Source organism: Calypte anna, chromosome 5 (genome assembly GCF_003957555.1).
Source record: "Calypte anna isolate BGI_N300 chromosome 5, bCalAnn1_v1.p, whole genome shotgun sequence".
Classification (NCBI taxonomy): domain Eukaryota; kingdom Metazoa; phylum Chordata; class Aves; order Apodiformes; family Trochilidae; genus Calypte; species Calypte anna.
Window position 1 is genome coordinate 689,755 of NC_044250.1, and position 12,572 is coordinate 702,326.

Genomic DNA, 12,572 nt, shown 5'->3' on the forward strand with positions numbered 1-12,572 from the left:
GGAATGGAGAGGGAATGGCAGGGGACTGAACCTTGGCAATGTGAGTGGCAGGGTTGTGTTCCAGTTAGGTGTGGGACCTCCATAGCTCCAGAAACATCTGCCCTGCAGGGAGAAGGACCAGTTGAGGAAACTCAGTATGTAGTTTTTGTCCTTCGTGTGCTTTGCATGGATAAACAGGCAGCTGAGAAGACTCAGTGGAGACATTTCAGCTGCTAAATAAGTACAGGCAGTGGGAAGGTGACGTTGCCAAGCCCAGGGCATGGTTGTTGGGCTGTGGAGCTCAGCAGTGTCAGCACAGCCTTTTTGCCAAGGGCTGTAATGGCAGGACAAGGGGTAACAGTTTTAAACTGAAAAAGGGTGCATTTAGAATGGATGTAAGGAAGAAGTTTTTTACTATGGAAGTGGTCAGCCCCAGGTTATCCCCAGAAGCTGTGGCTGCCCCATCCCTGGAGGTGTTGAAGGTTGGATGGGGTTGGAGCACCCTGGGCGGGTGGGAGGTGTCCCTGCCATGGAAGGGGCGTGGGACTGGGTGATCTTTAAAGGTCCTTTGCAGCCCAAACGGTTGTGTGGTTCTGTGCCCTCTCTCTCTGTGTTGCTGTGTACTCCCTGGTGCAGTTCCATGGTGTCCAGCTGTCCCTGTGTGTGTGTCTGTTCCCAGAGCTGGGCTGAGGACATCATGGCCATCGTTCGCAACCCACTCACCTACAACGCCTCTCGCTACACCTTCCTGCAGAAGATGTGAGTGCCTGCTGACAGATGTTCTCTGAAACACTCACAGTGCTGCCCTTTCTGTCTGGACCAGAAAGAAAAGGTTGCTTAGCATCCAGGTCCTTGGGCAGCCTCCAAACCCAGTCCTGTGGCAGCTCAGGAGCCCCAGGGCACAGGTAGTGGGGTGGTAGTTGGCCCACAGGTTGTGTGACAGCTGCCTGGCACAGAGGTGCCTGAGCCAGTGAAGCACAACACACATGGGATTACTGAAGCTGATATCTTGAGCCTCAAAGGTGTCTCCCACCACAGACACACCACTCACCCCAAAACAGTGCTGCCTCTTTTCCTTTGATCTGTAAAACTGTTTGGTCAGCAACCTGAGATCACTGAGGAACATGAAATAATAGGGGATATCTTTATCTCTTGTCTCTGTCCTCTGTTTCAGAGGAATCTTCCTGATATTTAAGCTCTTATCATTTGGATGTTTCCCCCTCCCAGGAAAAAGGAACAGGTTCTGTCTGAGGTTAGGCTGATGGTCTGTAGGGCCCTGATTTTCAGTGAACTGTTAGATTGCTTTCCCCATTGCACATTTTTTCTTACTCCTTACTTCATAGGACCTCTAAGATTGTCCCAGTGCATTTTCATAATCCTGTTTTGTTTTTTTGTTTTTTCATAGCCTGGTGAAGCTGAAGATGCAGCTTAATGCAGAAGGGAAGATTCCTGTGAGGAAGTGAGTCTGGATCTTTGATTTGTTGTGTGTTCAGTCAGACTAAGGGCAGAGCAGGTGGCTTTCTGCATCAGGGTAGGACTGCCATGTGAAGAAGCCAAGGCTGCTTTTTTGAGGCAAAGACCAACTTATCACTTCTCCCCTGCACTGCATGGCACAAATCTGGGATTGATTTTGTGCCACCCAGTGCCTTCCCCAGTAAAATCCCTCCATAGCTGGTCCTGTGGCTGCTCCATGTTGATTCAGCTGATGAACAAGCACCAGAAGGCTGTGCTGCCATGTTGAATTCCCTCTTGGCTACATAAATTATCTTTATAATCTATATTATAGTGATCACCTCTAATAAACACACTGCCTGCTGCCTGGTGTATTGCTGAACGAGTCAAGATGAAGCCAGTGCTGGCTAAATGGGCTCCTGGGTGGTTGAGCATTATTCAAGAATAAACATTTTTTTTTTTTTGTGGTTTATTTTCTAAACCACCAACCAGCAGAATATCATTCTGTCAGAAAGCAGTGTATTCATCAAAGGGCTTTTAAAAATGTATAGGTCTGTGATGAATAGCTCACACTAGGGAGAAGGATTTGAACTGATCTTTAGAATGCAGGCAAGGTAGCATTGCTGACAGAGAAAAAAGCTTATTCTGAAATAAGGTAGAAAAAATACCTGGTACAAGCTGTACCTCTCTTTAAGGCCCTGGTCTGTCTCTCTTGCAGAGTGCTAAAAGTCCTCCACTGTTTGAAGCTTTAGACCATTAAATAGTCCAGATCATGAGCCAGGTTGATGAAAATAGCCAGTATCACCAGGAGTGAGGCTTTCAAACCTCCATGCCTGAATTCTTCTGAAAATTCCACCGAGCATCTGCCTTTCCCTTATAACATTTAAATCCCTTTTGAACCATCACAAGGCTGCTGCAGTTTTTGCCTTGCAAAGGGCAGCCTGGGAACCAACATGCCCTGAGTTTGCATAAGCCTGCTGCAGCTCCTGCTCTGTGCTTCTCCACCTGGCAACACATTTGGCACTGAGCACCTGCAATGCCAGGAGCTTCACAGAGCTGGCATCTAAATTTATCCAGAGGAGACCTCACTGCTGCTGGCTGAGCTGTCCTGGAAGCAGGGAGAGTCCAGGTATTGTTGCTGTTCCATAGTGCAGCAAAGAGGCTGCTTCAGAGCTTGGCCCAAGTGAGCCCTGCCCTCCAGAGCAGCTCTCTGAACTGGGCTGAGCTTTGGTTTCTGCAGCAGCAGCCTTTGGTGCCTCCATGGTGTAGCAGCCCAGCTGCTTTGCCTCTGCAATGAGCTTGTTCCTTGAATTCTTGGAAAGCCTTTTGCCTTTTCTCCAAGCAGCCAATGTGTCCAATGTTTGTTTGCTGGTTTTGAATGTTGTCCTGACAACAAAGCAGTTCCATGCTGATGCCAGCAGCCACATGGGATGGTGTCTTGTAGCAGGAAGTGTCCTGGGGAATTTGTGGCTTGAGGCCTCCTCCCACAGAGGGCAACTCCAGGAGGGGCAGGGGAAGGGCAGCAAAGAGGGATTTTGAGTCAGATGATGCAGTTTAGTGACAGGGCTCTTACAGTCCATAGCAGGAGTATTGGACTCTGTACTGAGGCAGCAGTCAGAAAATCCACTGCAGGTTTATAAGACTTTGTCTGCTCTGCTCCATGGTTACACTCCTCTCATCAGGCTCCTTCACTGGGCACTGGGAGTGTCTTGCACTCTGACTGCAGCTCCCAGCCACCTGCAACCCAGCCTTTCAGACTTCACTGCTGCTGCATTGTGGTGATTTTTCCCTGTCTGTTCAGTATTTTTCAGATGTTTCCTGCAGACAGGAAGAGAGTGGAAGCAGCACTGAGTGCTTGTCATCTTCCAAAGGGCAAGGTAAGGTGTCACTAGCTAGCCACAGCTCTCACAGCTGGAGAATCATCTTTTTGCCTGCTTTGGCTGTGAAAAAATCATCAGCTTGGATGCTCTGAGTTGCTTTGAATCCTTTTCCTTACCATCAGCTGGGGTCAGTTCCTACTGCTGGTGTTGGTGACAGTGACTCCATCACATGCACCATATGCCATGAGAAGCAGCTCCTTCCCCTCTGCCTGTGTCACTGGCTGCTCTTTGAAGCAACAGATCTGAGAGTAATCTTGGTGCTTCTACCAAGCCACAGAGTACAGTCCAGGCCTCTGCCTCAACCTTTAGCTGTACACAATCCCAGGAGGGGCTCTGATGGACAGCTTAAATCACTGTCCTTTCGGGGTGGTATGGTTGGTGCTTCTCCATCCATCTCTTCTCTCCTCAAGACCTTGCCAGGTGCTCCAGTTGCTCCCTGGCTTTGCCACAAGGCACTGCTGGAGCCCGGGTGTTAATGGAGAGGTGGAAGCTGTCATGGCTCTGCAGTACTTATTTGTCTTTATTGTGTTCTCAGAATGATGCCATCAACCCAGAGGACTTCCCTGAGACAGTTTATAAAACCTTCCTCATGAATCTGTGTCCACGGCCTGAGATTGATGAGATCTTTACCTCACAGTGAGTTTCCCTCAAGCTGCAGCAGAGAACTTGATCTCTTGTGGCAAAAGAGGCAAAAAGGTGGGAGGAGGGGATTTTATGTTATGTGGTTTGTTTGGTCTCAGGCCTTACAGGGGCAGAAACCCAGGTCACAAACATTTAACATTTTCGTTTGCATCTTGAATAAAGAAGATGAGCTCTCTGTGCTGCAGGGGCTTGTAACTGTCATCATCATCATCAGGGCTGACTCCAGTCCAGCACCAGATGATGCTGATGTGATGCTGCTTGTGGCTAGCTCCAGACAAGGCCAGGTACAGCTTGAGAACCACAGGTCCTCACAAAGAGCCAGTGACCTTTTTCTTAAGTAACTAAATCTGTGACTTCTTTAAATGGTTTCATAGGGCAAGAAACTCAATGTGCTGTGAAGTTCAGGTCCCTTTAGAGTTCAAGCTGGGGGCTCAGAATACTCTTTGTGATCTCCTCAGCACAACCAATATTGAATGAGTCAGGAAGAAGCAAAGCCACAGCATGAAGCATCACTGACCCCTGTTGCTAACCTGAGGAAGGACCAATCTCTCTTCAGGGAGAAGGTTTTCTGGGTAAAACATGGGCCTTACCTCTGCTCCTCTGTAATTCTCTCACCTCAGCCACTTGAAAGCAAAGCCCTACATGACCAAAGAGCACTTGGCAAAGTTCATCAACAAGAAGCAGCGAGACTCTCGCCTCAATGACATCCTCTTCCCTCCAGCCAGACCTGAGCAGGTGCAGAGCCTGATAGAGAAGTACGAGCCCAGTGGGATCAACATCCAGAGAGGTGAGGCTGGTTCAGCCCAGAAATCTTGCTGCAGAGGTGGCCTCAGAGGGGCTCACACCTTCTGCTACCCTCATTTTCCCCAGGGAGCCATCGTCCTGGCTCTCACAAGTCCCTGTGCTGCAATGCCCCAGCAAGGAGGTGCCAGAACCATTTTGTTTCTGCAGTGGTGACATCTTTGTTCTGTTTTCCATGCAGGGCAGCTGTCTCCAGAGGGCATGGTCTGGTTCCTCTGTGGCCCTGAGAACAACGTGGTAGCACTGGACAAGCTGGTGCTGTACCAGGACATGACGCAGCCGCTCTCACACTACTTCATCAACTCTTCCCACAACACCTATCTAACAGGTATCAGCAGTTCCAGAAGCTGCCTCAGCTCCAACCTGTACCTCCCACCCTGGGGTTGGGTGAAGGATCCTGGCAGTCAGTCGGGCAGGTGAAGGGCTGAGGGCTGTGACACACGCAGGGGCTCGGCACTGAAGTGCTGATAAACGTCACCCTGTAACCACAATCATCTTGTCAGTCTGCCACCAACACCCACTGAAGGATGGCAGGGAGCAGCTGTCCCCCCTGCACAGGTAACGTGGGGTCCCCTCCTCTGCTCTCCTCCAGCTGGTCAGTTCTCTGGTGTCTCCTCTCCTGAGATGTACCGCCAGACGCTGCTGGCTGGCTGCCGCTGCGTGGAGCTGGACTGCTGGAAGGGCAGACCCCCCGAGGAGGAGCCCATCATCACCCATGGCTTCACCATGACAACTGAGATCCTCTTCAAGGTCTGCAAGGAGTTTTCTCCATTCCCCTGATCTCTGTTTTTGAGGAGGTGGCTGAGGGAACTGCCAGAGGTGTCTGAGAGGAGAAGGTTGATGGCGAGATGACAAGAGAATGAATGTGCTGACAGTGGAAGGTTGACAGACCTGTGAGAGGCTGGATTTGTGTCCATTTCTGGGGTGGGAGGAGCAGAAGAGACAATGTTAGCTGGGTGAAGATGGATGAACAAGGGAAATGTAGGCAGTTGGGTAGAAGTGATGGGGAAGTGGTTGCAAGGTGGATGCACAGATTGTTGCATGAGGACAGTGGGTTGGTGGTTGGATGGAAACCAAGGTGACTTTTAGAAGACAAACAGTTAAAATCAGTTTCTCTCCTAAGTGGTCTGCAGCAGGTTTCTGTGGCTTACAGCCTTGCATGGTGTCCATTTGGAGGAGCAGGTTTCAGTTGCTAATTCCATGAGTGTGTGGATGGAATGTGTTGAGTGGAGCAGCAGCTGTGTTCCCTGAGGAGTCAGCTCCCAGGCTGCAGAAGCACAGGGCAAAGGCAGCTTCTCCCTTGGGAATACAGGACAGGGAAGCACAGAAGTTACAAACAGCTTGCAGGTTAAGAGCCAATGCATCACACTTGGTTTTCCTGCACTTCTTTACACAGCTGCCATCAACAGGCACAGGCACTGCAGATATTTTTAAAGCTGCTTACTCTGTATTTTCCCCCCATTCCCACATTTCACTATTACTAAAATACATATGTGAGGGGAAAAAACCCACAGCCCTTAGGCTCAGAGGCAGTGTCATACACAGTGGCAGCAATTCCCCAAGGTGTAGTACCCCTGCTGCTTTTTGCCCAGAGGTTCACTGCAGACAGGAGCAGTAGTGGCAGCTGGGGCTGCTGTGACTGCAGAGTTCTGCTGAAGGAGGTGGCTGTACCTCAAAGAAATGATAACCTGTTAATCCAGCATGTGCCCAGGTTTTAATTTCACATAATGCCTGCATCTTTCCCTCCACACCTCTCTCTTTCCTGCCATTACCTGTGGCCTTTTAGTAGCTTTTTCTGGAGCTTCTTCTCCTCTGAGCCTCACAAATTTCTGTGATGGAAAGTCCAAGTGGTCCATGGAGGAGCAGCTTGGGAGGCTCCCTCAGTGCTAAGGGAGGCTGAGCCAGGGTTTTGGGGGGAGGAGGGGACTATAATTGCAAAGCAGCAAATGACACTTCTTTACCCTGTCAATTAACAGCACCAGGAAAGAAAATAGTGGAAAGTTTGTGGCAGTTTAACAGGAGCCTGGGGAATATATGATTATTTTTTCATTGCATCATTAATGCTGAGAACGTTTCCATGGTATTTGCATTTGAAATGTCAGTGCTGCTGGAATTGAACATTCCAGTTTTCTCTGCTGCCAGACAGAAGGACTTTGTAAGCAGGTGCAGTGCTAAAAAATTGGGGAGGTTCAGAGGTAAGGATATAGAGAGTTTGAAGCAGTTTAATCTGGAGCTGCACACACCTTTCTCTACAAGCTCAAGGTGCAGCCTCTCTGGCTTTCTGACATTCTTTATACACTAAATTATGTAAGAAAAATAAAAACTTAATTCTTACATCTTTATATTTTTTATGCAGCTAAGGAGTTCAGGTTCATGTTGTATCATGTGGAGCTGGGAATTTGGGTGGGTATGGAACAGGCAACACTTCTCCCCTTTTTACTGGGAGGAGATCAGTTCCTTTAGAAGTCCCTGACTGAGCATTTTGGAGATCTGAAACTTGGGGCTCCACTGAGTGGGAGGTCAGCTGCATGGCTCCCTGCTGAGTGCCCTTCTCTGACCACTGCTTCTCCTCCAGGATGCCATCGAGGCCATTGCAGAAAGTGCTTTTAAAACCTCTCTCTACCCTGTCATCCTCTCCTTTGAGAACCACGTGGACTCGTGAGTATCTGCTGATGGGGAGAGAGTTGTGTTCTCTGTTGTCCAGAGCAGACACAGAACGTAGCTGCTGGGTTTCTAATGAGTGCCTGAAACACTGATTGGGATTTCTGGAGCACCTGGAGGTGTGGGGCAGAGCTGAAAGGGAGTCTGTAAGCTGCAGAGTAAGGGTGACCCCAAGTGTACAGCTTTTAACTTGGGATGGCAGTTGGCTTTGGAAGGAACTTCAAGATCTGCATAGCTGCCTGAGGAAAGGCAAGAGAGGGTTTTCTGAGTAGGGTACATGGATCTCAAGGTAGATGCTCATCCCAAACACTGGATTCAGGCATCTGTCACTCCTGCTGGATCTCTCTCTTCATTAGGCCCAAGCAGCAGGCGAAGATGGCCGAGTACTGCAGGACCATATTTGGGGATATGCTGCTGACAGAGCCCCTGGAGAAACACCCAGTAAGTGGCAGCTGGGGGGGAGGTGAGTGAAGGGATCTGACTGAAAAAAAATTGGCCACTCCTAGTGCTAGGAGGTGCCACGAGGTCAGTGAATGAGAAAATGATGCAGAGGATGAATAAACCTGGAGCAGCAGTCAGGGGATGGAAGACCTCTCAGTTCCAGTGGTTTTCCAGAGCCCTTGCCTGACTCTGCTCTCATTCAGCACTCTGTGACTTTGGAAACTGAGCTCTGGGTACCCAAGTGGTTGTACCCAGATGAGTCAGTGTATTTTTGTACACAGTGCTGTTTCAAATCTGCCAGCACTTCCTTCCAGAAGAAACAGGAACAAGAGCTTAGTAGCATTTCAGGCTCAATTCCTTCTTCCAGCCTGGAAATATTCCTGTCCAGGCAGAGATGGGCAGGTCAGTGACAGGCACAGCTCTGTGCTCAGAGTAAAGCTCCTGCCCTGCTGTATTTTTGTGGACAAGGTGACATCTTCAGTGACCCCCCTGCACCTCTCTGCTTCAGCTGCCCTGGGGATGGACACTGGGTAACAACTCGGTGCCTGTGTGCTGCAAAACATGAGGCAACTCCTTGGCATGCAGAGTGGAGGAGGGAGCTCAGACACCCAGCCCAGGCATGTGTTTTGGCACACTGAAACCAAAAGGAGGGCTGAAAGGAAGCAGGGAGCAAACCAAGAGTTGCCCACTGCCCAGAGCCTTGTCCTTATCCAGGCAAGAGGGAGAACAGGGGATGTGTGTGGGAAAGAGCAGCTCATGGTGTCAGCTGAGTGATGAACAGGCCTGTTGCTGTCTGTGTGGGGAGTGTAGGTCCAGAAGCAGAGTCTGAATCACACATCCTTGTCTTGAGCCACCTACTCCAGGATCTTTTTTTCAAATCTGCTGCAGGCAGAATTTTTAAATTCGGCCTGAGTGCTGATCTAGGACTGAGGCTCTGGGATAATGAGAGCAGTAGGTGGAATCTGAAAGCCAGAGGTGTGTGGATGCCTGCAGGCTGTGTAGATGGTTTTTTTCTTTAGCTGTGGTGCAGGATGGGTGGCTGGGAACAGCATGGCATGTGCAGGCAGCAGAATGTGAGAGGGCTGAGAGGTGCAAAATCTGCAGAGATAAAGTGGGGTATGGTGGCAGTTGGAGAAATTAAAGAATACAGAGGGTGAGAGGTGTGTCTGTGCAGCAGTAAATGGCCAGAGGAATGGGACTGGAAGGGACAGGAACAATGAGTGTTGGAATTCTGTCCTTGTGATGAAAATTCAACATGAAGTTTATCTGTTGCAGCTGAAGCCAGGAGTCCCTCTGCCAAGTCCTAAGGATCTCTTAGGGAAAATCTTGATCAAGAACAAAAAGAACCAGTCTATAACTGGGAAGAGGCAGAACTCTTTGAAGAAAGGGAAGAATGTGGAACCAGAAACCATCGAGCAGCCAACTGCTATGGAAGCTGAAGATACTGGTATGTCTGAAGGGAAACTGGGACCAGTACAGCTAGATGAACAAGTCTGACCCACTGGAGACCTTCCAAATCACCCAATACTAGCTTGAGGCAAGCCAATACCAGTCATTAATCCAGTTATCTCAAGAAGCAGCTTAAGCTTCGAAGAGAAATTAAACCTTAGGAGTTTTTTCAAACACTTCATTCCAACCAGAGGAGACAATCAGCTGGTGCCCTGCCCACCAGTCAGCTCCCTGCCTGTGCTGGGCTGTCTGGCTGCATCAGCTGGGACTTCATGATGCACCCTGGCTACTGGTTTGATGGAGGAGAACTTGTAGCTCTCTGATAATCACAAATTCACCATGGCCTCAAGAACATGAGGTCCTTGAAGGTTTCTAGACCCTTCTACCACACTCCCCTGCTCTGGTCTCAAGGCTGTCACCTCTTGTGCTCACAGAACCTATGGTAGAAGAGCCAATTTTCAGGCCCTGTCCTGGTGAGAGCCACTGCAGAGCACCTAGAACTGGACATTTATTCCCATGAATATGTGTGACCCTGGGGGGGGGGAAAAACACCAGTGGAAAGGTCACTCTTGGGGGTGGAGGGAGCCCTGCAGGAGGAATGCTTTGGTCTCTTGAGTCTGCTAGTCCAGAGCATGGTACTTCATGTTTGGGTTTGGATAATCAAATTGTGTGATTCTGCCACTTCTTGTTCCTGCATGACTGGAGTGTGAGGTTCTGCAGAGCCAGCAGGCTGCTCTGTCCTGGCTCTGTGTGCCACTGGTGTGGGCTCTGTGTTTAGTCTGGGCAGGTGATGTGGCTGAGGAGGAACCAGAGGAAGAGGATGAACAGCTCGGAAACCTGGATGAAGAGGAAATTAAGAAGATGCAGTCAGATGAGGTGCTGGCACTGCTGTTTCTCTTCTTTTTCTGCTCTTTGCTCCCTGAGGCCTCACCATATTGAATAGAACCCAAAATGCAAAGGGAAATGAACTGTGCTGTGACCCATAGGAGGCTTTCCTTTAGCAGGAGAAACTGAATAAGAGAAATGAGGTTGCAAGCATTGAGAATATGGCAGAAGAGTTATTATTTCTGACTCTGCCTTTGATACTCTGCATGATTTTGAGATAACTGTCTGCCTTCAGGGTGTTTGGAGAGGCTTAGCCTCAGTCTGATAAAAGCTGTTACAGAAACATGAAGTGCTGCTGCTGAAGGGGGAAGGAGGTGATCAGCATTCCCTTGAACAGACAAATAACCCAACATTTTCCATCTCTCCCTCCCCAGTATCTCTCAGAGAGGAGGGAAAACAATGCCCCTGGCTTATCCCAGACTGTATTTCAAGAGGTTAGAGAGGTTGGGGGCTTCTTATTTACTTATCTCCTTGTGCCCCAGTTTCAGTTTTTGTCAAGACTCAGACACTCTGTGTCCCTGCCCAGGCTGCCCTTAATGCAATTGCAGGACCAGGAAGCCAAGGAAACTGGTGTGCTGTGGTCAGGGTGGTCACCAGAGTTCTCTGTGAAGCCCAGGTGTGTTTTATTTCATCTCTAGGAAAAGTCTCTTCATCTGTTTCCTCTTGGATTTTGTTCTCTGCTCAGGGCACTGCTGGTCTGGAAGTGACAGCCTATGAGGAGATGTCCAGCCTGGTTAATTACATACAGCCAATTAAATTTGACTCCTTTGAAGTCTCAGCCCGTAAGTCAGACCCCAAACCTTTCCCTGTGACCAGGAGGGCAGTGCTCCCACACACTGCTCTTCTCCACCTGCCCTGGGGACTTCCTTGCACACATTTCTGTTGGGTTCTCTTGCTCTCCCACAACATGGACACAGCCACAAACACTTCCCTTCTGCCCACCCTGGGAACTGGTCAGGAGCAGACAGGGAGGTGTTGGATATGGCTCCCAGTAACAGGGGTGAGGATGACAAGAAAGCCTCGAGGCCAGTGGCATCTCTGTGGGCTTGTCTGGCTGCTTCAGAGGGCAGGGTTGAGCTCAGTTTTCTTACTGTGTGTGACTGCCCTTCCTCTGTGGACAGAGAAACATCTGAAACACTGAATTCATGAGAATTCTTTACACACAATAGGTTCCTGTAAACAGTTCCCACATCTGGGTCCAGCTTTGAGTGAGCAGGGTTGATTGAGGAAATAAATGAAACAGAAAAAAATGGGGGAGTGGAGAAGGGGAAACTTGGCAAAGAACTTTGAGCAAGACTGATGGATTCACTTGGGACTAGAACTCCAAGCAGGAACTATTCCCTGAGTGGAGAGGTGGGCAGAATTGTTGCTCTTTAAGCCTTGTGGGCCAATCCTCTGTACAGTTCTCTGGTAAACATAAATCACCTTCTGGGGAGTATTAGTCTTCAGTCTCTTGAAAAGGTACTAAAAAGAGGCAAATTGTCTTGACAGAAAACTGTACCAGGTAGGCAGTGAAAGCCACCAGGCCAGGTTGGGTCCATGGGGCTGGCCCTGCCTCTCTGCTCAGGGCTTTCCTCTCTCCTGTTTCTAGAGAAGAACCGGAGCTACGTCATCTCCTCCTTCACTGAGCTGAAGGCTTATGATCTGCTCACCAAGTTCCCTGTGCAGTTTGTAGAGTATCCTTTTGGCAGCCTTTGGGGCTGTTGGTGTGGTATGAGTGCTAAGCTGAAGCCTGGGTAAGGCTGAGCTGTACCCAACTGGCTCCTGGCTCAGCTCTTCCATCAGAGATCCCAGGTGCAGGTGGAACTTGGGATGTTTCCAGGCTGGGGGGATGCCTCCTGGTTTAGGGAAAGCCAGGGCATGGCAAAGGAGCCTGCTGTTCCCAGAGCTTTCCTCACTCCTTGTCTAGAAGGCTCTGAGCACTAGGGAGCAGAGCTTAACAGCTTTTCTAAGCTGAGCAGCTGGGCCCAGCCCCTGGGCACACACAGGCAGAGTTTCCCAGACTTGTTTCCCATAGAGCCCCCCAGATACAACAAGAGGCAGATGAGCCGGATCTACCCCAAGGGCACCCGGATGGACTCCTCCAACTACATGCCCCAGATGTTCTGGAATGTTGGCTGTCAGATGGTGGCACTCAACTTCCAGACCATGGGTGGGTGTCACATTGTCCTCCAGTTCGTGGTCAGTCCCTTCCTTTGCTGCCATTCCCCACACTGCTCTTGCCCTGCATGCCTTTATTCCATGTGCCTCCTCCCAAAGCCTTCTCCTTCTTCTCCTTCTTCTTCTTTGACTCCCCCCAACCAGAAGCACTTTCCTAGACCCAGCACAAGCCTGGCACACAGTGCTGGGGCATGCACACATAGATGGACTTGTCTCTGTCTG

The 12,572-nt window shown here is 49.7% G+C and overlaps 1 protein-coding gene across 2 annotated transcripts in view; it reads left to right on the forward strand.

Moving 5' to 3' along the window:
* PLCB2 (phospholipase C beta 2) overlaps positions 1 to 12,572 on the forward strand; it is a 37,131-nt gene that overhangs the window by 14,123 nt on the left and 10,436 nt on the right. The window contains exons 5-18 of one of the 2 annotated variants that reach the window (XM_030451042.1): positions 659 to 738; positions 1,385 to 1,438; positions 3,233 to 3,308; positions 3,847 to 3,947; positions 4,574 to 4,740; positions 4,936 to 5,082; positions 5,347 to 5,504; positions 7,330 to 7,412; positions 7,772 to 7,856; positions 9,132 to 9,303; positions 10,084 to 10,181; positions 10,876 to 10,972; positions 11,782 to 11,866; positions 12,218 to 12,342. In XM_030451042.1, coding sequence (XP_030306902.1) covers positions 659 to 738; positions 1,385 to 1,438; positions 3,233 to 3,308; positions 3,847 to 3,947; positions 4,574 to 4,740; positions 4,936 to 5,082; positions 5,347 to 5,504; positions 7,330 to 7,412; positions 7,772 to 7,856; positions 9,132 to 9,303; positions 10,084 to 10,181; positions 10,876 to 10,972; positions 11,782 to 11,866; positions 12,218 to 12,342 — 1,528 coding nt within the window. Of the gene's footprint in view, positions 1 to 658; positions 739 to 1,384; positions 1,439 to 3,232; positions 3,309 to 3,846; positions 3,948 to 4,573; positions 4,741 to 4,935; positions 5,083 to 5,346; positions 5,505 to 7,329; positions 7,413 to 7,771; positions 7,857 to 9,131; positions 9,304 to 10,083; positions 10,182 to 10,875; positions 10,973 to 11,781; positions 11,867 to 12,217; positions 12,343 to 12,572 lie in introns of those variants that run through there. The other variant, XM_030451043.1, reaches the window with a different exon arrangement.